Consider the following 26990-nt stretch of genomic DNA (forward strand, 5'->3'; position numbering starts at 1 on the left):
ATCTATGCTCAGCCCAGCTGCGCAAGAAGTGTGCTATTATCATGCCAAATACTTATCCACATCTAGTACCTAATAGGTACCCTTCCTCGGCGTATAAAATATGCCAAATTCAACTTCAAACCAAAAACCGAGGAACCGTTGCTCATCTATAATCATGGATTTTTTCCCTCACCTCTGCAGCTTTCAAATTCAAGGAGCATGTAACGCAGGCGAAGCTCAGCCGGTGGCTATAAGGTAATGGGCTCATGGTAATTGGTAAGGCTGTGATTTTGTTTTGGTCTTTCCTGACAGGACCTCTTAATGAACCTAAAACAGTGCTATGATTACACCCAATCCTAAGGCATCGAAACTATTCACTATGAGGATATCACTTACGCCTTTGATGCCATTACAAATTCTGCTGTCTTACAGAGCTATGCAACATATGGAGACAGCCAAATTGTGCAGGCACTAACGATAGCTCAAAAGTTACCACACAGCCACACTTACCTTCGGAGACTCCTACCTCCCAGGCATCAGTGTAGGAGTACAAGCTTTGCCCGAGGGAGCCATCTTTCGCATTATTTTATCTAACAAAGCCCTTCACCTACTCCCAAAAAAAGCTCAAGCTTGTGATACCCTTCGCTTTGTAGGCGACATCAATGTACAGGAAAATGCTGCAGTGACGCCTGAAATAGGAGTCCTTCAATTTCCACTAGGAGCCATCAATACAAAAGTATTGTATCTGGGCTTGACCTGCACTTTCTCAAGTTGAAAAGTCTTCCTCTATGGCAAAAAACACTATTCAGCCAGACTTCCTAGTATGTAATATTCGCGCGCTGATTTTCTACTCCCACCGAAGGCACGGAGACATTGTACTCTTGAAACTGATGCTCAATCTATCTACTGGCTGATTGGCCGCACAGCTCGCTACTTAGTGATATGGTTCTATTGTGCTCTAAAATAATGGTTAGATCTCTAAATCACTATAGATGGCTTAAAAATTTGATCTCTTGAGAAACGCTAAAACTTGTGAAATATTAACAAGTGCATGTTCTCCTCCTGTGCGTAGTGCTGGATGAAATGGGATGAGTTTATTCTAAAATAAAATAAAATATGTTTCTTTGGGTCTTCGTGTTTTGTGTATGAGATTGAAATCTGATTTACACTGAACTCACCAAGGCAAAATTCATGTTCAATGTAGACCAGTGGCCAGTAGCCAGTAGCCAGTATTGGCGGCTTGTTACCATCGAATATATCTTGGCATACATTAAACAATATCCCCCTGGCATTCGTGACGGCTTCCCAACATTGTGTATATCTCCAGATATAATGGTCGATGATGGCATACAATGGTAAATATTGTCCTGCCAGTATAGCTGGCTTCTCGACATTTATTATATCTTGGCATACATTTTTCAATAGTATCCCTCCGGCTTAGTGGCTTCCTAACAATGTATACGTGTTGGTTCTAGTGGGCAATATTGCCCAATGAGCTGTGGCGACTGGCCAGCATTGCACCTATCATGGCATACATTGGTGAATATTGCAATGCCATTATTGATTACTTGAGCATCGAATATATATTGGTATACATTGGTCAATATCCTCCCGACAGTCGTCTTGGCGTCCCAGCTTTGTATATCTGAAATTACTGTGGTCGATGTTGCCTGACGAAGTGTAATGGCTTGCAGAAATATCATACATCTTTACATAGGTAATAAATATTTTCTTGCCATCATTGATAGCCTGTGAACTCAAAATATTTAGTGCCATACATTGCTCAATATTTTACTACTAGTTGAGATGGTTTCCCAATATTGTATCCATTATGGGTTATAGCTGCTAACCTACTGGGTTAGCTGCTAACCTACTACGCTTGTGGCGCCCTGGAGCCCCGGAACCTCCGTCTTCACGCCAGTACATGTCTGCTTGCGTTAGCGCGAATAACGGCATAATGCTACTCAGGCTATTACTACGCCGTAGTAGAGGGCTCCGGAAATCAGACCACCCGGAATTTCGATCACCATTTGCATTGAATCCCGCAGCACAGAGACACATTGCTTATCGCTTCCATCGAAAAGCGTTTGCTGCGGCAGGAATTGAAACCCGTGTCTTTGGGCCCAGTAGTACAGACCCCTAGCCACTGCAGCACGGCAATGATGTCCCTCAAAATTAGTATAACGATAGTCTTCGCTGGCTGAAGATAGGATATTTACTCAGCGTCGGCAGCAGAAAGTTGGCCTTTTGTGTTGACTATGCGCAGCTGTTATTTGAGATGCTGAAATCTATCTTGAAAATTTGAATTGCTTTGTTCCTGTGCAGAACTGGGGTATTCGTCTTGACGTCGTGCTGCTGATATTACACTGATGTCTAAGTACTCCAAGTTAGTCTTTGATGTCAGTCAAGCGTGTAAAAAGAGCATAATAAAAGAAGTTTGACCTTCTGTAAATAAGACGACTAACTTCATGTTTTTCGTGGACACCCTTGTTGCGCTTACAATCAGGAGTTCAAGGGCGGTGAGAAATGGGAAATAAATTAGTGCTCAGTTGTAGGGTTTGATATTACATAGAACTACCTAAGCTCCGCTGCGTCGAAGCTCTTGCCTTGTCCCAAATTGTGTCACTGTGGCGCAGATGGGAATGAATCTGAGGAGATTCACCGTGTGAAAAGAGATATTTGACAGTAGCGGAAGGCAAGCAGCCCGTGACGCTTTGGATATTTGTGAAATATGCAACCCTGGGAAATTTAGAAAAATTGTCCCCGCTTTAGGCTGACGCCGCGATATGCATCATCATCATCAGTTTTTATCCGATGCATCACAATGCGCATGTAACAAGGTATCACTTGGGAGTGTTGAAAACATTGTTATGCTATGTGATAATATTAATCACAGTACAGTGTTTAAATTTCTTAATATATTTAAATAAAGACAGGTAGCGTCGTTACAATGCCAGACATAATAGGCCTGAGGCAACGTACAGGCGCTATCCAGGCGAGGAAATTGTCACCCGAAATGCAGAATGAGATCACCTCGAAGAGAATATGATAGCGCAGAACCGTCAAGTAAGCCGTGCCTGTATTCCTAAAGACATATCCTCATGAACACACAACTTGTTTTTTAGACAACGAAAGCGCAAGGGCTGTGTCAAACTCTAAAGCCGCAATAAAATGGAGCAAGTTATTTTTATTTTTTGCGGAGCAAGGAGAACGACAGTCGATGTCTTGTAAACAGGGAAGAATGAACAAGCGACGTATGTGGTAAGACACATTCACAATACCATCCTATTCATCACGCGCGAGTGGCTACCCTTAGAATACATTGCCTGTGACAAAAGAAACGCTAACTAGGCTACGAACAGAAGAATGCTTGTGTATGCAATATGACGCGTTAAACTCTGTTCAAATACTATGCATGTAATTATACGTCGGGCTTCAGGGTTGCGTAGAAGTGTGCTTCCCCATGTACAGATACGCTGTTGCAGACTGAGTAGCTGCAAAAGGAGACTGCTCACATTGGTAAGATTGCTTGTAAGCGTGCGTCCCTTGTGCTGCGTTTGATGTGCAGCCTGGGAAGCTTTGTGCGCTTGTGCTCAGCTGAATGTGTAAACAGCTGAGCTGGTTAACGGGACATCTCAGTTATAAAGTGATTTCCATCCCTGGTCTTTCGGTGCGTGAGTGGAGTTAATGTGGAGCCTGAGAAACTGTAAAATAGATGAAATTTTTAAGGTCTCTTTCTAGTGCGTGTCCTTGTACCGAGGTAAATGCAGAGAAGGAGCTGTGAAAAGCAGCTAACATCACATTTATACTGTCGCTTGCCTATGTCCATGCGCTGATGCTGAGCGAAATGTGAAGAATAAGGAGCTGCAAAAAAGAGCAGGACGCAGTATAGATCGCTCGATAGTGTAGGTGCGCTTGTGTGCAGCCCGAAGCGGAGCCTTGCTAAAGCAAAAGGACATATGTCACACATGCAAGGCTTCTCGCTGGTGTGGTCCGCTTACGGAGAGCTAAATGTGATGATCGAGCAGCTACATCACAGTACGTATCGCATTTGTGAGGTTAAGCATCAGTGTGCCTACGCTTGTGTGCAATTATTTGCGAAGCCTGAGCAACAGCAAAATGAACTGTCTCATTCGTAAGGTCCTTAGCCAGTGTACGCGCGCTTATGCAGAGCTAAATGTTACAGCGATCAGCTGCATAAGGGTACAAGTAGAATCTGTAATGTTTCTATTCAGTGTGCGTAAGCTTATGCAGAGCTACATGTGAAGAGCAAAAAGCTTCATAAGGACAGACATCGAATTAGTAAGGTTTCTAGCAATTTTGCGTGCGCTTATACAAAGCTAAACCTGAAGGGGGAAAAGCTGCTTAAAGATGTCGCACAACCAAAACGCCGAAATCCCAGCTCAGACATTGTGCACATTGTACGGCTGAAACCGTACTAACCATACATGTTGAATTTGTATGGTTACTAGCCAGTGTGCGTGCACTTATTCAAAGCTAAATATTGTCACCTACTCGGTGACTCGTGATACTAAGAATCGCTGTTATGACAGGGGCTAGCCCAGACACAACGGAAGCAAGCAGCAGATATACACAAGCGCAAGCGACACTTCGTCGTCTTTTCAACTTCGTCGTCTTTCGCACCTCAGTCATGCGCCACCTGGAAATGCTAGCTGTCTTCACCCCCTCCCCTTTTCTAAAAATGGGAAAAATGAAGACAGCTGGAAAGAACTGTGTGAAAAACCAGAGAGTGGTCACAATGGCGTCCGAATGTTAACGTGGGTAGTACGGTTTCAGCCGCACAATTTGCACAATGTCTGAGCTGGGATTTCGGCATTTTGGTTGTGCGGCACCGTCTGGAATAACTTCATAACTGAGGTCACTCACACGAAACAACACTTTGTACGGCCCGAAGTAACGGGAAAGGAGTTTGACAAACATGGGTGGCGAACGAATGATCAGACCTAGACTTGGTCACTAGGTTAGTTGTCAACCTGGCGGTGGCGGAGGTTGCAGCGCCGCGTGTCAAAGGTGTGCTGCATCCCGTTGTGCCCGCCGGTAAACTGGCGGGCTTCCTCAACGCGGAGGGTATATTGCTGGACATCTGGCGCAAGCTTGGTGTCTTCCGGGAACGCGAGCATTGAAACAAGCATGCTCTGAACTTCGCGTCCGTACACAAGTTGAAGTGGGGGGCAGCGCGTTGTTTCCTGTAAGGCCGCGTTGTACACAAAGGTGACGTACGGCAGCACCTCATCCCATGTCGTGCTGCACATCAGCGTAAATTGTCATGTACGCCATAGTCTTATTCAACCTTTTGGTAAGGCCATTACTTTGTGGATGGTACTCTGTGGTCTTACGGTTGGTCGTGTAGCTCAGCTCAAACATGTGGTAGATGAGTTGCGAAGTGAAAGGTTTCTCTCTGTCGGTAATCACATACGAAGGGGCGCCATGTCCCAAGACGTTGTGCATAAAAAACAAGACCACTTCTAAAGCTGTGGCACAAGAGATTGCCTTTGTCTCAGCGTACTGAATCGAGTCAAATAGTAGCGATTACTATCCATTTGTTTCCCTCCTGCGGCAAAGGGAAAAGGCTGAAGAGATCCATTCGAATTTGGTTGAACGGCATACACGGAGCTCTAGTGAGCTTGAGAAATTCGGCAGGCTTAAGGGGTGGTGTCTAACAGTGCTGGCATTCACGACACCTTCATACATAGCGCTTCACAACGGCAGAGAGTCCTGGCCAGTAATACATGTTGTGCACCCTAGTGATACAATTCAGAAGAGCGTGTTGTCGGGCTAGTTGGTTCTGCATAGTATATAAGAGAAATGCGCAATAACTTAAACAGGACACAGGAAGAAACACATTCCTGTTTCTTGCGCAATAACTTAGACAGGACACAGGAAGAAACACTTTGGGAGTTCTGTATTCCCAAAGTGGCATTTCTAGGGCATCAGTGCGAGATCAGCAGACAGAGGGCTTCCAGTACAGCTCGAAGACGTTGAAGGTGTTGTTCAAATGTTTCTGAAAAAAAAAAACGATGTCGTCGAAATGCACTAGACAGATCTGCCCCTTGAGGCCAGTGAGGACAGTGTCCATTCTTTGGAATGCAGCTGGGGCAAAGCGCAATCCGAATGGGAGTCCTTTGAATTCATTTAGGCCACCTGGAGTGACAAATGCATGTTTTTTCCTTGGTCTTCTTCATCCACTTTGATTTTCGAATAGCTGCTTTTCAAATCAATAGATAAAAATACTTAGCAAGTCTCAATCTGCCCAGTGAGTCATCAAAACGTGACGTGTCTATTTTGCAGATCGATAACTTCTCCGTACTCACGCGGAAAGTCAATGCCGACGATAAGGTTCAGAGAGCAGTCACTCACAACGACGCAACTGGGCGGCGGTATACATTTTTTTGTCACATTGTTCAATATCCGATATTGGAAGCAAAATCTGAGGATGCCGTCTTTCTTGACAAGGATGGCTGGCGACGACCATGGACTTTTAAAGCGCTTCAAAACACCATCATCAAGCATCTCCTGAACTTGCTTGTGGATCACTTTGGCAGAGATACGATAATGCTTTTGTCGTATTGGGCGATCGTCGTCTTAAGTAATGATGCGATGTTGTCTGGTGGGCGTTTCACGAACGTTAGAGGAAGAAAGCAAGCAGTGCTTGAAGTCCAGCAATTATTGTTCTGAGGCCCTCTGTTTGTTCTTGGACAATAGGCAGTTAATGCCGATGGTGTCAAGAGGTGGTTCTTCAGTTGTGACTGCCGTTTATGCAAAATAGCCGGGATCATGCGCTACAGTGTCGGCGAAAGCGATGTCAGTTCTCGGAAACAAGTGCCGGTGCTCGTTAGAAATAATAGTGACAAGGAGTGCATCGCGGTCATGAAACGGCAATAAATTCCGAGCAGCGATGAGAAGCAGGAGTGAGCACCTAATGCCTACAGCACGCAGAAAGGAATGGTTCGCCTCCGCTATAGCATTGCCGGCACGGAAGTCGTCGCAGGTAAATTCCAACAAAGTACTGCTTCGTGGCGTCAGCTAGACGCTCTGGGCGGAAACGCGAAGTGCGGCATATCGAGGACTGCTGCTATTATGTTCGGCAGATTGCCCCATAAAAAACGTGACGTGTCTATTTTGCAGATCGATAACTTCTCCGTACTCACGCAGAAAGTCAATGCCGACGATAAGGTTCAGAGAGCAGTCACTCACAACGACGCAACTAACGACGAAAATGCATCCATTAATCTGAATGCTAGCCGTGTCATCCCCTCTGGAGCGACTATATTACCGCCGGCGGTTCGATGGTGCACACCCGTCGCCGTGCGGCCACTCAATATCGAATAATTGGCACCGGTGCCCACTAATGCATAAACGGTATTACGACCATCTTAGATAACAGAAATGTGTAGAGAAAGGCTTTCGGCCTCCGCAGCCCTCGCTTGAATCGAAGCGGCGATGACGGGAGGTATTCAACACAGTGACTACCAGCGCCCTCGCCCCCGAAGATCGCCGCTTTGTTTTCCTGACGAGGGCTAAACGAGCGGCCTTGCTCCTCTCGCGAGGAACCGTGAGTGGGCAGCAAAGAGCGCCTTAATGACGGGAAGAGGTATTGATGCTACAAACGGCATGAAGTACGCTGCTCTGCCAGGTACTCTTCAACAACTCTGCGTCGTTGGCCAAACTGGGGAGAAGGCAAATCGATACGGAAGCCGCAAAGACCGAGGACTCGATACGGACAATCATGGTAGAGATAGTGTGGATCTACGTAGTGGAATCAGAGCGGACGGCGGTCAGGCATGCGCCAAATATCGACTTTGCATCGGGGCATAGGACGTACATCGAAATACTACACAGGTTTCACCGAGGGCAACGGAACTGTTGGCGGCGCCATAATAAGCGGCGGTGGTGGGGGAGCCTTACGTTTCAGAGCTTCCGCATGTGTGTCGGTCCCCGGCAGCGATTTTAGGTTCGTATCGACAGGCGAAAGAGGGCTCTTGAACGCACCTCCTTACGCGTAATAGCAGAAAATGAAGCTGGCGATGGCTGTGAAGCGTCGCAGAACTTTATCAGATCTTCGCGCTCGGCGCTACGAATCTGTTCGCGCGGAGTCAGAATGCCGATCGGAATATACAAATGACTCTGCGATTGTGGTAGTATTGAAAGGTCATGACACGTTGTGAGAGGACATTTCCATTGAGATAGCCTCCGGAAGAAAACCGTAAACGTCAACAGTTGGTTACGCACAAGGCCTGCGTACAGCTGCTCTTTCATTCCCCGCATTAAGTGTCTTGCCTTTTTTTATTTTCAGGCATGGTGGGATCGGTTTGCGTTAAGAGGCACGTCATGTCTTCCACGTATCCTAAGACACTCTCAGTCGGCATCTGCAAGCGAGAATGGAGGGCACGGTCTGCATGTTCGCGACGATCCACGCTGGTGTAAGCCCCGAGCAGTTGCCCATGGAATTCCGGCCACGATGCTAAACCTTGCTCTCGGTTCACGAACTAGGTCTGGGCGCGATTCTAGAGGATGAAGTAGATGTTCTTTAGTGTTGCAGCGTCGTCCTATTGGTTAAAAGCAACGGCACGTTCAAACTGAAGGAACCAGTCCTGCACATTCTCAACGAGCTCTTCATGGAAAGACTTTGGTACCCGAGGGGTCTGCAAGGTGTAGGTACAGGCTGGTGCGACGATGGCTAGTTGCTGGGTAGAAGCACGGGATTTCATGGTGGAGGTTAATGGCAGAAGCTCCAGAGTCAGTCCCCGGACAGTCCGCGGAGCCGTCGACTGAAGCGGTGCACTAGGGTGCCAAATCACACAGGGCTGGCGAGACGTCTTCCAGATGGAGACGTCTCGGTGATCGTTTCACCCAGGACCTTCACCAGAATGTCAGGAACACGGTGACACGAGATACCAATGATATATTTTATGACAGCGGGTTAGCCCAGACACAGCGGCAGCAAACAGCAGAGACGCACAGGCGCAAGCGACACTTCGTCGTCCTTCCGACTTCGTCGTCCTTTGCTTCTCAGTCATGCGCCACCTGGCAAGGTTAGGTGACAATATAAAGAGCAAACAGCTACATAACGACGTATGTGGAATTTAAGGTTTGTAGCCAGTGTGCCTGCGATCATTCCCAACTCAATGTGAATAACAAGCAGCTGCATAAGCACACATGTCTCATTTGTAAGGTTTCTCGCGAGTGTGGGTACACTAGTGTGCACTTAATTGCGAAGTCTTAGCAACTGCATTAGGACACATGTCACATCTTTAATGTTTCTCGCCAGTGTGAGCGCGTTTGTGTACAGTTAATTGCGAAGACCCAGCCGCTGCATAAGAACACAAGTCGCATTTGTGAGGTTTCTCGCCAGTGTGAGTGCGCTTGTGTACAGTTAATTGTGAAGAACTAGCAGCTGCATAAGGACACAAGTCGCATTTATAAGGTTTCTCGCCAGTATGCGTGCGCTTGTGCCGAGTTAAATATTCCGAATTAGCAGCTTCATAAAGGCACATGTCACATTTATAAGGTTTCTCGCCAGTGTGAGCGCGTTTGTGTACAGTTAATTGCAAAGACCTAGCCGCTGCATAAGGACACAAGTCGCATTTGTAAGGTTTCTCGCCAGTGTGAGTGCGCTTGTGTACAGTTAATTGTGAAGAACTAGCAGCTGCATAAGGACACAAGTCGCATTTATAAGGTTTCTCGCCAGTATGCGTGCGCTTGTGCCGAGTTAAATATTCCGAATTAGCAGCTTCATAAAGGCACATGTCACATTTATAAGGTTTCTCGCCAGTGTGAGCGCGTTTGTGTACAGTTAATTGCAAAGACCTAGCCGCTGCATAAGGACACAAGTCGCATTTGTAAGGTTTCTCGCCAGTGTGAGTGCGCTTGTGTACAGTTAATTGCAAAGACCTAGCCGCTGCATAAGGACACAAGTCGCATTTGTAAGGTTTCTCGCCAGTGTGAGTGCGCTTGTGTACAGTTAATTGTGAAGAACTAGCAGCTGCATAAGGACACAAGTCGCATTTATAAGGTTTCTCGCCAGTATGCGTGCGCTTGTGCCGAGTTAAATATTCCGAATTAGCAGCTTCATAAAGGCACATGTCACATTTATAAGGTTTCTCGCCAGTGTGAGCGCGTTTGTGTACAGTTAATTGCAAAGACCTAGCCGCTGCATAAGGACACAAGTCGCATTTGTAAGGTTTCTCGCCAGTGTGAGTGCGCTTGTGTACAGTTAATTGTGAAGAACTAGCAGCTGCATAAGGACACAAGTCGCATTTGTAAGGTTTCTCGCCAGTGTGAGTGCGCTTGTGTACAGTTAATTGCAAAGACCTAGCCGCTGCATAAGGACACAAGTCGCATTTGTAAGGTTTCTCGCCAGTGTGAGTGCGCTTGTGTACAGTTAATTGTGAAGAACTAGCAGCTGCATAAGGACACAAGTCGCATTTATAAGGTTTCTCGCCAGTGTGAGTGCGCTTGTGTACAGTTAATTGCAAAGACCTAGCCGCTGCATAAGGACACAAGTCGCATTTGTAAGGTTTCTCGCCAGTGTGAGTGCGCTTGTGTACAGTTAATTGTGAAGAACTAGCAGCTGCATAAGGACACAAGTCGCATTTATAAGGTTTCTCGCCAGTGTGAGTGCGCTTGTGTACAGTTAATTGCAAAGACCTAGCCGCTGCATAAGGACACAAGTCGCATTTGTAAGGTTTCTCGCCAGTGTGAGTGCGCTTGTGTACAGTTAATTGTGAAGAACTAGCAGCTGCATAAGGACACAAGTCGCATTTATAAGGTTTCTCGCCAGTGTGAGTGCGCTTGTGTACAGTTAATTGCAAAGACCTAGCCGCTGCATAAGGACACAAGTCGCATTTGTAAGGTTTCTCGCCAGTGTGAGTGCGCTTGTGTACAGTTAATTGTGAAGAACTAGCAGCTGCATAAGGACACAAGTCGCATTTATAAGGTTTCTCGCCAGTGTGAGTGCGCTTGTGTACAGTTAATTGCAAAGACCTAGCCGCTGCATAAGGACACAAGTCGCATTTGTAAGGTTTCTCGCCAGTGTGAGTGCGCTTGTGTACAGTTAATTGTGAAGAACTAGCAGCTGCATAAGGACACAAGTCGCATTTATAAGGTTTCTCGCCAGTGTGAGTGCGCTTGTGTACAGTTAATTGCAAAGACCTAGCCGCTGCATAAGGACACAAGTCGCATTTGTAAGGTTTCTCGCCAGTGTGAGTGCGCTTGTGTACAGTTAATTGCAAAGACCTAGCCGCTGCATAAGGACACAAGTCGCATTTGTAAGGTTTCTCGCCAGTGTGAGTGCGCTTGTGTACAGTTAATTGCAAAGACCTAGCCGCTGCATAAGGACACAAGTCGCATTTGTAAGGTTTCTCGCCAGTGTGAGTGCGCTTGTGTACAGTTAATTGTGAAGAACTAGCAGCTGCATAAGGACACAAGTCGCATTTATAAGGTTTCTCGCCAGTATGCGTGCGCTTGTGCCGAGTTAAATATTCCGAATTAGCAGCTTCATAAAGGCACATGTCACATTTATAAGGTTTCTCGCCAGTGTGAGTGCGCTTGTGTACAGTTAATTGCAAAGACCTAGCCGCTGCATAAGGACACAAGTCGCATTTGTAAGGTTTCTCGACAGTGTGAGTGCGCTTGTGTACAGTTAATTGTGAAGAACTAGCAGCTGCATAAGGACACAAGTCGCATTTATAAGGTTTCTCGCCAGTATGCGTGCGCTTGTGCCGAGTTAAATATTCCGAATTAGCAGCTTCATAAAGGCACATGTCACATTTATAAGGTTTCTCGCCAGTGTGAGTGCGCTTGTGTACAGTTAATTGCAAAGACCTAGCCGCTGCATAAGGACACAAGTCGCATTTGTAAGGTTTCTCGACAGTGTGAGTGCGCTTGTGTACAGTTAATTGTGAAGAACTAGCAGCTGCATAAGGACACAAGTCGCATTTATAAGGTTTCTCGCCAGTATGCGTGCGCTTGTGCCGAGTTAAATATTCCGAATTAGCAGCTTCATAAAGGCACATGTCACATTTATAAGGTTTCTCGCCAGTGTGAGTGCGCTTGTGTACAGTTAATTGCAAAGACCTAGCCGCTGCATAAGGACACAAGTCGCATTTGTAAGGTTTCTCGACAGTGTGAGTGCGCTTGTGTACAGTTAATTGTGAAGAACTAGCAGCTGCATAAGGACACAAGTCGCATTTATAAGGTTTCTCGCCAGTATGCGTGCGCTTGTGCCGAGTTAAATATTCCGAATTAGCAGCTTCATAAAGGCACATGTCACATTTATAAGGTTTCTCGCCAGTGTGAGTGCGCTTGTGTACAGTTAATTGCAAAGACCTAGCCGCTGCATAAGGACACAAGTCGCATTTGTAAGGTTTCTCGACAGTGTGAGTGCGCTTGTGTACAGTTAATTGTGAAGAACTAGCAGCTGCATAAGGACACAAGTCGCATTTATAAGGTTTCTCGCCAGTATGCGTGCGCTTGTGCCGAGTTAAATATTCCGAATTAGCAGCTTCATAAAGGCACATGTCACATTTATAAGGTTTCTCGCCAGTGTGAGCGCGTTTGTGTACAGTTAATTGCAAAGACCTAGCCGCTGCATAAGGACACAAGTCGCATTTGTAAGGTTTCTCGCCAGTGTGAGTGCGCTTGTGTACAGTTAATTGTGAAGAACTAGCAGCTGCATAAGGACACAAGTCGCATTTATAAGGTTTCTCGCCAGTATGCGTGCGCTTGTGCCGAGTTAAATATTCCGAATTAGCAGCTTCATAAAGGCACATGTCACATTTATAAGGTTTCTCGCCAGTGTGAGCGCGTTTGTGTACAGTTAATTGCAAAGACCTAGCCGCTGCATAAGGACACAAGTCGCATTTGTAAGGTTTCTCGCCAGTGTGAGTGCGCTTGTGTACAGTTAATTGTGAAGAACTAGCAGCTGCATAAGGACACAAGTCGCATTTATAAGGTTTCTCGCCAGTATGCGTGCGCTTGTGCCGAGTTAAATATTCCGAATTAGCAGCTTCATAAAGGCACATGTCACATTTATAAGGTTTCTCGCCAGTGTGAGCGCGTTTGTGTACAGTTAATTGCAAAGACCTAGCCGCTGCATAAGGACACAAGTCGCATTTGTAAGGTTTCTCGCCAGTGTGAGTGCGCTTGTGTACAGTTAATTGTGAAGAACTAGCAGCTGCATAAGGACACAAGTCGCATTTATAAGGTTTCTCGCCAGTATGCGTGCGCTTGTGCCGAGTTAAATATTCCGAATTAGCAGCTTCATAAAGGCACATGTCACATTTATAAGGTTTCTCGCCAGTGTGAGCGCGTTTGTGTACAGTTAATTGCAAAGACCTAGCCGCTGCATAAGGACACAAGTCGCATTTGTAAGGTTTCTCGCCAGTGTGAGTGCGCTTGTGTACAGTTAATTGTGAAGAACTAGCAGCTGCATAAGGACACAAGTCGCATTTATAAGGTTTCTCGCCAGTATGCGTGCGCTTGTGCCGAGTTAAATATTCCGAATTAGCAGCTTCATAAAGGCACATGTCACATTTATAAGGTTTCTCGCCAGTGTGAGCGCGTTTGTGTACAGTTAATTGCAAAGACCTAGCCGCTGCATAAGGACACAAGTCGCATTTGTAAGGTTTCTCGCCAGTGTGAGTGCGCTTGTGTACAGTTAATTGCAAAGACCTAGGCGCTGCATAAGGACACAAGTCGCATTTGTAAGGTTTCTCGCCAGTGTGAGTGCGCTTGTGTACAGTTAATTGCAAAGACCTAGCCGCTGCATAAGGACACAAGTCGCATTTGTAAGGTTTCTCGCCAGTGTGAGTGCGCTTGTGTACAGTTAATTGCAAAGACCTAGCCGCTGCATAAGGACACAAGTCGCATTTGTAAGGTTTCTCGCCAGTGTGAGTGCGCTTGTGTACAGTTAATTGTGAAGAACTAGCAGCTGCATAAGGACACAAGTCGCATTTATAAGGTTTCTCGCCAGTATGCGTGCGCTTGTGCCGAGTTAAATATTCCGAATTAGCAGCTTCATAAAGGCACATGTCACATTTATAAGGTTTCTCGCCAGTGTGAGTGCGCTTGTGTACAGTTAATTGCAAAGACCTAGCCGCTGCATAAGGACACAAGTCGCATTTGTAAGGTTTCTCGCCAGTGTGAGTGCGCTTGTGTACAGTTAATTGTGAAGAACTAGCAGCTGCATAAGGACACAAGTCGCATTTATAAGGTTTCTCGCCAGTATGCGTGCGCTTGTGCCGAGTTAAATATTCCGAATTAGCAGCTTCATAAAGGCACATGTCACATTTATAAGGTTTCTCGCCAGTGTGAGCGCGTTTGTGTACAGTTAATTGCAAAGACCTAGCCGCTGCATAAGGACACAAGTCGCATTTGTAAGGTTTCTCGCCAGTGTGAGTGCGCTTGTGTACAGTTAATTGCAAAGACCTAGCCGCTGCATAAGGACACAAGTCGCATTTGTAAGGTTTCTCGCCAGTGTGAGTGCGCTTGTGTACAGTTAATTGCAAAGACCTAGCCGCTGCATAAGGACACAAGTCGCATTTGTAAGGTTTCTCGCCAGTGTGAGTGCGCTTGTGTACAGTTAATTGCAAAGACCTAGCCGCTGCATAAGGACACAAGTCGCATTTGTAAGGTTTCTCGCCAGTGTGAGTGCGCTTGTGTACAGTTAATTGTGAAGAACTAGCAGCTGCATAAGGACACAAGTCGCATTTATAAGGTTTCTCGCCAGTATGCGTGCGCTTGTGCCGAGTTAAATATTCCGAATTAGCAGCTTCATAAAGGCACATGTCACATTTATAAGGTTTCTCGCCAGTGTGAGTGCGCTTGTGTACAGTTAATTGCAAAGACCTAGCCGCTGCATAAGGACACAAGTCGCATTTGTAAGGTTTCTCGACAGTGTGAGTGCGCTTGTGTACAGTTAATTGTGAAGAACTAGCAGCTGCATAAGGACACAAGTCGCATTTATAAGGTTTCTCGCCAGTATGCGTGCGCTTGTGCCGAGTTAAATATTCCGAATTAGCAGCTTCATAAAGGCACATGTCACATTTATAAGGTTTCTCGCCAGTGTGAGTGCGCTTGTGTACAGTTAATTGCAAAGACCTAGCCGCTGCATAAGGACACAAGTCGCATTTGTAAGGTTTCTCGCCAGTGTGAGTGCGCTTGTGTACAGTTAATTGTGAAGAACTAGCAGCTGCATAAGGACACAAGTCGCATTTATAAGGTTTCTCGCCAGTATGCGTGCGCTTGTGCCGAGTTAAATATTCCGAATTAGCAGCTTCATAAAGGCACATGTCACATTTATAAGGTTTCTCGCCAGTGTGAGTGCGCTTGTGTACAGTTAATTGCAAAGACCTAGCCGCTGCATAAGGACACAAGTCGCATTTGTAAGGTTTCTCGACAGTGTGAGTGCGCTTGTGTACAGTTAATTGTGAAGAACTAGCAGCTGCATAAGGACACAAGTCTCATTTATAAGGTTTCTCGCCAGTATGCGTGCGCTTGTGCCGAGTTAAATATTCCGAATTAGCAGCTTCATAAAGGCACATGTCACATTTATAAGGTTTCTCGCCAGTGTGAGTGCGCTTGTGTACAGTTAATTGCAAAGACCTAGCCGCTGCATAAGGACACAAGTCGCATTTGTAAGGTTTCTCGCCAGTGTGAGTGCGCTTGTGTACAGTTAATTGTGAAGAACTAGCAGCTGCATAAGGACACAAGTCGCATTTATAAGGTTTCTCGCCAGTATGCGTGCGCTTGTGCCGAGTTAAATATTCCGAATTAGCAGCTTCATAAAGGCACATGTCACATTTATAAGGTTTCTCGCCAGTGTGAGTGCGCTTGTGTACAGTTAATTGCAAAGACCTAGCCGCTGCATAAGGACACAAGTCGCATTTGTAAGGTTTCTCGCCAGTGTGAGTGCGCTTGTGTACAGTTAATTGTGAAGAACTAGCAGCTGCATAAGGACACAAGTCGCATTTATAAGGTTTCTCGCCAGTATGCGTGCGCTTGTGCCGAGTTAAATATTCCGAATTAGCAGCTTCATAAAGGCACATGTCACATTTATAAGGTTTCTCGCCAGTGTGAGTGCGCTTGTGTACAGTTAATTGCAAAGACCTAGCCGCTGCATAAGGACACAAGTCGCATTTGTAAGGTTTCTCGCCAGTGTGAGTGCGCTTGTGTACAGTTAATTGTGAAGAACTAGCAGCTGCATAAGGACACAAGTCGCATTTATAAGGTTTCTCGCCAGTATGCGTGCGCTTGTGCCGAGTTAAATATTCCGAATTAGCAGCTTCATAAAGGCACATGTCACATTTATAAGGTTTCTCGCCAGTGTGAGCGCGTTTGTGTACAGTTAATTGCAAAGACCTAGCCGCTGCATAAGGACACAAGTCGCATTTGTAAGGTTTCTCGACAGTGTGAGTGCGCTTGTGTACAGTTAATTGTGAAGAACTAGCAGCTGCATAAGGACACAAGTCGCATTTATAAGGTTTCTCGCCAGTATGCGTGCGCTTGTGATTAGTTATATATTCCGAATTAGCAGCTTCATAAGGGCACATGTCGCATTTATAAGGTTTCTCGCCAGTGTGAGTGCGCTTGTGTACAGTTAATTGTGAAGAACTAGCAGCTGCATAAGGACACAAGTCGCATTTATAAGGTTTCTCGCCAGTATGCGTGCGCTTGTGATTAGTTATATATTCCGAATTAGCAGCTTCATAAGGGCACATGTCGCACTTATAAGGTTTCTCGCCAGTGTGAGCGCGTTTGTGTACAGTTAATTGCGACCACCTAGCAGCTGCATAAGGACACAGGTCGCATTTGTGAGGTTTCTCGCCAGTATGAGTGCGCTTGTGTGCAGTTAATTGCGAAGACGTAGCAGCTGCATAAGGACACATGTCGCATTTGTAAGGTTTCTCGCCAGTATGCGTGCGCTTGTGATTAGTTATATATTCCGAATTAGCAGCTTCATAAGGGCACATGTCGCATTTATAAGGTTTCTCGCCAGTGTGAGTGCGCTTGTGTACAGTTAATTGTGAAGAACTAGCAGCTGCATAAGGACACAAGTCGCATTTATAAGGTTTCTCGCCAGTATGCGTGCGCTTGTGATTAGTTATATATTCCGAATTAGCAGCTTCATAAGGGCACATGTCGCACTTATAAGGTTTCTCGCCAGTGTGAGCGCGTTTGTGTACAGTTAATTGCGACCACCTAGCAGCTGCATAAGGACACAGGTCGCATTTGTGAGGTTTCTCGCCAGTATGAGTGCGCTTGTGTGCAGTTAATTGCGAAGACGTAGCAGCTGCATAAGGACACATGTCGCATTTGTAAGGTTTGTCGCCGGTATGCGTGCGCTTGTGATGAGTTAAATCTCCCCAATTAGCAGCTGCATAAGGACACATGTCGCATTTGTGAGGTTTCTCGCCTGTGTGAGTGCGCTTGTGTCTAGTTAAATGCGATGCGCGAGTGGTTGAATAAGGACACATGTCGCATTTGTGAGGTTTCTCGCCTATATGGCTGCGCTTGTGGTCGGTTAAGCGTGTCGACGTCCTAGCTGCATAATGGCAACGGTCACATTTGAAAGGTCGTTCGTCAGTGTGTGTGCGCTTGTGTCGATTTAAATTGCTTTTCCAAAGAGCTGCATAAGGGCACAGGTTACATTTGTAAGGTAGAAGGCTGGTCTGTGTGCGCTCGTGGTCAGTTAAATGTGAATTCTGCGCAGATGCAAGAGGTAACATGTCACATTTGTTAAGACTGTCTATAGTCCCCGTGCCCGTCTGCTGAGTAGGAGTGCTGGACTCAGGAGCGCGAGATGTGCACACCTCAACATTATCTGTTTGTCCGGCTTTGTGACGTGTTGTACGACTCTTACAGTTGGCCTTATTCTTAAACACCATTACACTTTCGGAGCCTGTAACTGGGTGTTGTTTTATGTGATCTTGTAGCATGTGTTTGTTGACATCTCCGGCGTTCGGGGAATTGTACGCGCATAAGCGGCATTTGAACAGGTTGCCTTTCCACGGAGGTCTGTTGTCGGAGCGGGACCTCTTTGCCATGAAGTTCACTACGGTTAGGAGCTGTACTGGCAGTGTCTCGTACGCCTCGGCTCCGGAGAATGTGCGCAGAATAGTCCTGAAGGAAACTGTGACGACAGGCAGGAACGCTGATTTCTTCTGCAAAGTAAAGTTCAGGAAATCTGAATGTTAGAAAATATGCGTTCGCATGCTTTTAACACTCAGTTGCTTGGTACAACTGGGATGAAGCGTACTATGCATGCTGGACCAGCTGGCAAAAGAGCAGGTGCATTACTAATCTAGTGAACCTGCAACACATGAATCGATGAATCAAATGATGTCGAGTAGCGCGCTGTGTAAGAACAGTGCTTCATGCAACTTCCCACTGATGCCATTATATATAAGCAGTCACGTTAAGTTTTTTTTTTTTTTCAATTACAAGCAGTTTTCATATACATTTCGCGTGAAAATTCGTATCATGCCGCAACAAGCCATCGCCACCTAAGTTTAATTATTTAAGTTAGACTCCGAATAAAAAGGCAATTTTTTTAGGTTTTATCAAATTGTTTAGTACAACAAATATATTGAAACTATATTGAACAGTATGCCATTTGAAGTACATTCAAATGTTGGCTCTTACATATGCTTCCAAGTGAAAAGTATTGTTTTTTATAAGCCATACTTGTGATTTGACTGTGCTCAGAGCACATATGCAAGCCAGAAGAGGAGAAACATAAAGATGGCATTGAAACAATCACTAAGTGGGCGTGTGAACAGCACGACGATGCGGTTTTCTAACCCGCTCTGCTTCCTCGTCCAGGTTACCGCATGGGCTCACTTCAGCGCCGTACCGCTATCTTCACCCACCACTGACGCCAGCAAGCCCTGTCATTTCAACAACGGAATTGGATCCGCCTGGCCTCGCGACACCCGGATTTTCACGGTCATCCCTCCATCATTTCAAAGATCCGGATCAACAGCAACATCACCCTCTGCTGCCTATATGAAGAGCTGGCGGGATCACGGCGCCTTTAGTGGGCGTGTGAACAGTACGACGATGCGGTTTTCTAACCCGCTCTGCTTCCTCGTCCAGGTTAGTCCTGTTACACCTCTATACGCTAAGAAATCGAATAACGTTTGTCTGCTGCTGTTCCCACGCCCGAGAGTTTTGCTTTCCGTGTTCAGTGAATGTTTTGATGTTACAACCCATCTGATTATGTTGTCCGGTAATGTTGAGCTCAACCCTGGGCCTCCGCCGAACACGAGATCGAGGGCGCAGGACTCTCCGTCAGATTCTGGTTCTACGCAAATGGACGATATGCTTGCAATATTGCTAACTGTGAACACGCGGACTGAAAAAATGGAAAGGGATCAGAATTATTTATTCAAGTCTGTTGACGATCTTAAAAAAACACAGGCTAAATTTCAAGAAAATCTGGCAGATATAGAAAGAAGGCTAACAGGGGTTGAACGCAAAACCGTCACCCTTGAGGCAGTTGAGGAGGAGCTACAGCGTCTTCGCCAGTCGATTGATCGTCTTTCAACTGAATACTAGCAACTGCACTCTAGGCAGGCTGAGTTTGAAGACAGGCAGCGGCGAGACAACCTTCTTTTCTACGGCCTATCAGACACACAATCCGAATCCTGGGCTCAGTCAGAGGAAAAACTGGTTAGCATGCTTTCGTCCTGTTTGAAAATTCCACCCACCGAAATTCTGGTCGAAACAGCACACAGGCTCGGCATGCATACTCCGAATAAATGCAGGCCATTTATTGCTAAATTTTCGTCTTGCAAGCTTAAGCAGAAAATACTCGTCGCTAGTTCTAAGCTGAAGGAAGAAACAATTGGAGTTAGTGAAGACTATTCCGTTGCTACTCGTCTTGCTAGGAAGAAACTGGTTGAATTTGGCAAAACCCAATCATTAACCTTCAAGCTTCGCTTCAATAAATTGTACATAAACAAAACGTGTTACACCTACAATCCCTTTGATCATTGCGTGCATGAACTTTCCAGTATCTCTACGCCACTGGTCGAATCTTCTGATGACATGCATGCACTATCTATTCCTTCCACCTCATCCGCTCAGCCCATCACTGATTAGCACTACGCGAGGGGCAGTGGAATAAAGTTACCCGTCAGTAACCAACTTTCATTTTTATTCACAAATATACGGAGCATACTCCCAAAACGCGACGATCTTTGCTCTGTTATCAATGCTTGTGATGCCGACATAGTATGCCTTACTGAAACCTGGCTGTCTGCGAAGGTTAATAGCAGTGAACTCTTTGACTGTCAAAAGCGGTACAACATTTATCGGTGTGACAGCGGTGCTCGGTGTGGTGGAGGCGTGCTTATCGTCGTCTGTGATGCTATTTTGTCTTTTCCTATCCATTGTACAACCGATTTAGAACTAGTCTTGGTTGAAATTCGCACGTGCTCCAAGAAATTGATATTGGGTACTTGCTATCGTCCGCCTTCCAGTTCACCAACCTTTGCCGACGACCTTCATGATGTCGTCCATATGATTACTGTGCGGCATCCAAACAGTCCCTTCATCTTACTAGGCGACTTTAATTTACCTAACATTGTGTGGTGTGATGTAAATTCTTATTGTAATCCTTTTTCCCGTGAAGGCGATAGATTTTTGAGTTTGTGCAGTGATTTCAACTTGTCCCAGCTTGTGATGCAGCCAACTCTGATCATGTCGACTACTTCTAACACCCTTGATTTAATTCTTACTACTTCGCCTGATCTTTTTCAGCCTTTATCGTTCCTACCAGGACTAAGTGATCCCTTACTGCTTCATTTTTCTTTTTCTTGCACCGTACCTCATCAGAGTAACCACAAAAAATATATCCGTGACTATAAAAATGCTAATTTTGATGCTATTAAGCATGAGCTGTCTGCTTTTTTAAATGATTACGCTTTTACGGTTTTTATGATCGCTCCGTAAACGCTAACTGGAATTTAATTCAAGAAAAAGTTTCATCACTCACCGAGAAATACGTTCCGCGCACAGTAATTACTTCTAACCGGCAGTCACCATTGTTCAATCAATCGTTAAAAAGGCTTAGTAACAAGAAAAAACGCATTTTCCGCTCTACAAAACTAACTGGCTCTCAAGAACGTTGGGCTGCGTTTCATACGGTGGCTGCTGAATACAAAAAAGCCCTCAAACACGCTAAGGAGACATTTTTCAATACCACATTACCATCCCTTTTAGTTAGTAACCCTAGGCAATTTTGGAACTTAGTCAATAAAAGAAATTATTCAGGCATTACGCTCAAAGATTCAAACAACCAACTAATCCCACTTGATGAGTGCGCAAATTTCCTTAACTGTGCTTTTGTTTCCGCTTTTAACTGTGCTTTTGTTTCCGCTTTTAACTGTGCTTTTGTTACCGCTTTTTCCAAAAATCTGTATTCTGTAGCCCCCGCTTACCCTGGTGCTGGTTTTCCACCAGTGGACCTTATTATCTTTTGACATTGCTGGCGTGGAAAAATTAATTGGAAAACAAAACATTTCTTCATCGTGTGGTGCTGACAACATCGATTCCAAGTTTCTGATCAGGACTAAAGTGTACAGCGCTATAATACTTTCTACTCTATTCCAGCAATCTCTTCAGACAGCCTGTATTCCAGAGGACTGGAAGGTTGGGAAGGTGATTTCCTTGCCCAAGTCTGGGGACAAACATTCGGCACTTAATTATCGACCCATTTCACTTACGAGCATTCCATGTAAAATCATGGAGCATGTAATTTACACTCACCTTGTATCATTCCTTCGGTCAAATGGCTTTTTTACAGATTATCAACATGAATTTCTAAAGTCATTTTCATGCGAAACTCAACTATTATCCTTTACACATGATCTAAATTCCATCCTTGACAGGGGTTCTATTGTCGATTGTATATTCCTAGATTTCTCTAAAGCGTTTGACAAGGTTTCGCATCAACTGCTGTTTTTAAAATTAAGTAAACTTAACCTTGACACTAACGTTCTTGCGTGGCTTCATTCTTTTCTTACTGATCGTTCACAATTTGTCACTGCTTATAACACTTGCTCCTTCTCTTCCCCAGTTCAATCGGGCGTTCCGTAAGGCTCTGTGCTGGGACCTTTGCTTTTTCTCATCTACACCAACGATTTACCTGATACCATATGCTCATCGATTAAACTTATTGCAGATGACTGCGTCATATACCGCGAAATTAACAGTTATTCTGATGTAGCGCTTCTTCAGTCCGATATTAACCGTGCTCTTGGCTGGTCTAACACGTGGAACATGCAACTAAACACTCAAAAATGCAAGTACATGCGTGTTTCTCGTCATATTACAACATTGCCCTCATTTCATCTTAATAACATTATTCTGGAATCTTTGTCCCCTTACAAATATCTTGGCGTGTACATTTCTTCTAATCTTTCTTGGAAGACGCATGTAGACCATATAACCAAAAATACTAATCGTATGCTGGGCTACACACGTCGCAATTTTTATCTTTCTACTAGTCCTGTAAAATTACTTCTTTACAAATCATTAGTTCGTACTAAACTAGAATATGCTGCATATATCTGCGACCCCAGTCAAGAAACACACATCCATCAGCTTGAATCTGTTCAGAACCGGGGGGCACGTTTCATTCTTTCCAATTATCATCGTAACTCCGGCGTCACCAATATGAAAGCTAATTTATCGCTACCTCTGCTATCACAAAGTAAGAAAATTTACCGTCTTAGCTTGTTCCATAAAATCTATCATGACAACCCCGTTCTTAAAAATAAATTATTAACAGCACCTTGTTACGTTTCAGCTCGCATCGATCATTGTTATAAGGTTGGTATTCCTGCATGTCAAACTAATCCATTTTACAATTCATTCATCCCCAGCACGTCGGCAAGCTGGAATCACCTCCCCGAAATGTGGTCGAAATCTCTGATAATTCTGTGTTCAAATCTGCCTTACTCAACCTATCAGTATCATAAACACATGGATTTGTTACAACGCCATTTTTTATTTTCTTTCAGCTATTTTGAGATCAGCCAATCTTTTTTAAAAAAACTTATATTCTTTGTTGCGTTATTGCTTTTTGAGCGTCATTTCGTCCTTTGCAAAGTTGCCTTTATGCCCTGTATACTTATGTGCTGTTCCTTCTCATGTGTGGGTGTGTACTCAGAATGTTTAATTGCTTATTCCTTTTATGGAACCTCTCTCTGTTTCTTTTTCTCGGGAGCGTCATTTATATGTTGACATGTATTTCGTTGCTGTTTTTTACGTTATACTTTTGTAATATAACCCACTCCCCTCTGTAATGCCCTCGGGCCTTGAGGGTATTGAAATAAATAAATAAATAAATAAAATAAATAAACTGTCTCAGTTATTATTGCTCAGTTGGCTGAAAGCGTAAGTACACTAAAGCACAGAGAAGATGGCGCATGATTTATTCCTTTGACTGAACCCGTTTAGTAAATGTTTCACATCCTGAGAAGTTCTCAAGGATGTTGACTTGTCTGCCCTTGAATTTAAAATGTATGAACTCCTGATTGTTTTCTAAGGGTGAACGTTCACGGCTTTAAATGGAGAAGCTTGCGGATGTGCTGGATGTTTTTGTCATTTTTAGTATATAAAACAAATTTAGCTGAAAGCCAATTCTAGACCCATGTTCAGCTCATTAAGATTCGAAATAAACAAGTTGCCAAATACCTGTAGATATGTGCCCGCAATTACAAAGGTTGTACGAAACAAGCCTCTCGTGTCTGATGATCTAGAAGCAGAAAACGCGCTTAAGGGGCCGCCTTCCCAATTTCTTTTTGAAACCAATAGACAAGGAAACCTGAGTCTCTCTGCAAACAATTGGTAACTTGAGGCTTAAATGTTATAATTTTTCCTAAACCGTGCTCCAGCACTGTGTGCGTCTTCTTTCTCTGTCCTTGTCTTGGCGCGCTACATTTTTCCCCTCGATCACGTACCAACAAGCCCAAGTATCTACCCTTCTCAAAACAGGTTTTCCACCAACCTCGCTCTCTAAGTAGGGTAAGTTAAAAATCTTAATGAATATTCACTCTTCTTGAGAATATAAAAGGGGCACGACCATGGCCATTGTCTGAACTTATAACAGACATCGTCGGCCTACAAGTGCGCGCATGGACCCAAGCGCCGGCCGGACTCTCCCTCTCTCTCTCGCTCTATCACAAAACACCAACAACCTTCTTCAGGCCCCGTTTACTGGTGCAGAGCGAGACACTCACGCTTGATTTAGCATGAAACCTGAAGGAAGCTTCCAGGGATCAGAGTCCAATGCTTCACACAGTTCACCACCGCTCTCGGCGTGGGCGAAGTCCACAGGCGGGCCAACCATGAGCGCTGTGCCCTTCAATAGCTGGAACACTCTAGACACAATCGTTTCGAAACTCGCAGGGGTAGAGGCTTTGCGTGGTTCATCTGCGGCAGGCTTATGGCCGAAGTTCAGGCGCCGGCTTCATGACCCTCAGAGCATCGAGTCAGACGCCTTCGACCCAGAGCTGCGTCGACAACCATCTTTATCTGTTTGAATCTCCGTATGACTTTTCCTTTCCTTGTCTTGCTGTCTATTGTTCATTATAAGTTTCGCTTATTTGCCTAATGGGCTAAGATTTATTTCATTACGAGCCTTCCCACAGTTTGTATTTGCATATGCATTGTACCTTACTCTTGTTCCCATTACATATTACTTTGTCCTCTTCATGCTAATGAGTATGCTTTGTATGGTCTCCATACTCCTCAAAGTTTTTTCTGATCCATTTAAGCACCGACACATGGGAAATGTACAGGGCATCCCGGACTAACAAATTCTGTTGTTTAACTCCGGCTCTGAGGTCAGGTGCTATCAGAAAGCGGTGCAGTGCCTCCACGGTTTGCACCCGACAACCGCTGGCCAGAGCTGTTTGTGGCAATATTTCATCCCCCAGTTGACATTTGTGTTTTGGAGGTGCGGGAATGGTGATGTTAAACATTGTGTCCTTAAAGGCTGTCTAAGAGTGTGTGCCGCTTTTGCTTTTAATAACTAATACCAGAGTATTTCCTGAGGACGTGTTTTATTGCTTTATTTATGCCGAGTGCAAGCATTGCAAAAAAGAACTGCCACCATTTTTTTTTTCACTTTATACCCTGTTTTTATTCCGACGACGCCTTATAGAGTTGGGGGTTGGGATGGGAATAAAGGAAGAGATACTGCAGTTTCCTGTAGATGTAGTAGAAGGGAATCTAAATTTCCGAATCAACAATTTGCAGGTGCCACTCTCCAAGAATGTTGTTTTATATTATTCACTCCATCGTCATTCAGAACTGGATTCGGTTACTGGTGCAAGATTTGAAAAGGTTGAAGGTACCCTTTATGTACAAGGTTTGCCGCATTTCTAACGTGTAATATGGCGAGTTTTCATTGGGTCTTACTGCACAAGTTGGAATAACTCCTTATAGGTCATAAATTAGAGAAGTTGGGTCTGTTTTCTGGTATTAAAATTCGATTCGGACCATTGCATGAAAAGGGAATGTGGGCAAGCGAGCTCGAAAAGCTTATTCTGATTTTTGATATTTCAAACCGCAATAAGGAATAAGCAAATTTAAAGATTGCTCACACCATTGATCTTGTGGCTTTTAAGTGTGCAGCATAATTTGCAAGGAAAGATTTTACAAGAAAAATAACTAAAATCTATACTTTAAGGTATAATTGCTTCACATATAGCGCACATACGATGCACCTGCACAAACAGTACCTCCTGTACTTCACACTTTAAAATAAGATGTGAATAGTTTCTTCAATATATGAAATAATGGAAAATGTACAAGCAAGAATCTAGCTTGCTAGAGAAAAAAATAGGTTTCATTTTTCTCGCTCTCACTCGCACTGAATTATGTACAGTTTCTCCGTAAGGTAAGGTTTCAAATTAGTCTGGATTTAAAAATGGAACAGAGGTAGCTTTGAAGGTCAGCAAACAGAACAATATGTTCGCCGCAACCTAGTAGACATGCCCTCAGCCGGCGAACAATGAGTGATAGTTACGATGCTATAATTACGAAGGGTGCAGTAGCAGTACGTTGGTTTATACTTATCCATTATTCTGAAGTACCACCTAAGATAAGACACCCGGCTTTGAGACGTTAAAGCAAAAAACATTCTATCTATAGAGACAGACCCCATGAGCATAATTTAACAATTTTAGGGAAGAGCACCATGATTGTCCGAGGAGATAAAAAAGAATAAAAAGCAGGCTGGGCCTAAGGTATTTCACTTCACTAATCTATAATGCCTTTTAGACTGTCGCGCGACTATGAGGTGCCCGCGTCGTTTTATCGTATGGTCTGCGGTAAGCCGACTGAGGTGCTCTCCGAGGCGTTGCAAATCATACAGCATGCTCAATGTTGTAACGGCAGACACTAAGAATGCGATGATTTGCGGCGCTGGTTCTTTTACCGTTGGACACATGCTGCACCAAAAAGCGTAACAATTACTGCTGGCCTGTGCATAACTGCGTATGAACTCTTGCAGACCAGTTGAACTGTGAAGTGCTGCCGAAACCCTTCACGAATGATAACCTCAAGAATTGAGATTTCCGGATATTAGCTATAAGAGAAACTTCTCGCGAATGAGGTGGTTTGGCTCAGGGGGTTTACAGTATCAAAGCAAATCAGGCTGCGAGAGACGCCCTGGTCGAGTACTCCTGAAATTTCGACCACCTGGGGTTCTTTAACAAACAGCATACGGGCGCCTCGCTTTTTGCCTACGTCGAAAAGCGGCAGCCACGGCCGATATGCGATCGCATATCCTTGTGTACAGATATCGAGCACCCTAACCCCTGTGCTAGCACTGAAATGCGTCACGAATAGAATGGTTTCTGCTAAATAGAGCTCACAATAGTGCACGTGCGCACATTCCTCGTGTAGGCTACAAACCGTATCCGGCGCTGCGTGGTCATGCTTGCTCGGTGGAAAATGGTCATCTGCAATGTTCT

At 44.8% G+C, this 26990-nt stretch overlaps 1 protein-coding gene, 1 long non-coding RNA gene and 1 pseudogene across 2 annotated transcripts in view; 1 reads left to right on the forward strand and 2 right to left on the reverse strand.

Moving 5' to 3' along the window:
- The window catches only part of LOC146178847 (uncharacterized), a 60187-nt gene that overhangs the window by 18289 nt on the left and 14908 nt on the right, over window positions 1–26990 (reverse strand). The window lies entirely within an intron of this gene.
- LOC146178848 (uncharacterized) lies at window positions 4962–18262 on the reverse strand. The gene is made up of 7 exons (XM_084579586.1): window positions 16826–18262; window positions 14344–14686; window positions 13466–14175; window positions 9323–11578; window positions 6312–6533; window positions 5291–5471; window positions 4962–5244 (listed from the first exon to the last, which is right to left on the reverse strand). The coding sequence occupies exons 1-7, from the start codon at window positions 18042–18044 to the stop codon at window positions 4962–4964; spliced, it is 5214 nt and encodes a 1737-aa protein (XP_084435712.1). The 5' UTR covers window positions 18045–18262.
- On the forward strand, window positions 18773–20190 carry LOC146178849 (uncharacterized; annotated as a pseudogene).

Source organism: Amblyomma maculatum, chromosome 9 (assembly GCF_055883805.1).
Source record: "Amblyomma maculatum isolate TAMU_Amacu chromosome 9, ASM5588380v1, whole genome shotgun sequence".
In the NCBI taxonomy this organism is placed as follows: Eukaryota; Metazoa; Arthropoda; class Arachnida; order Ixodida; family Ixodidae; genus Amblyomma; species Amblyomma maculatum.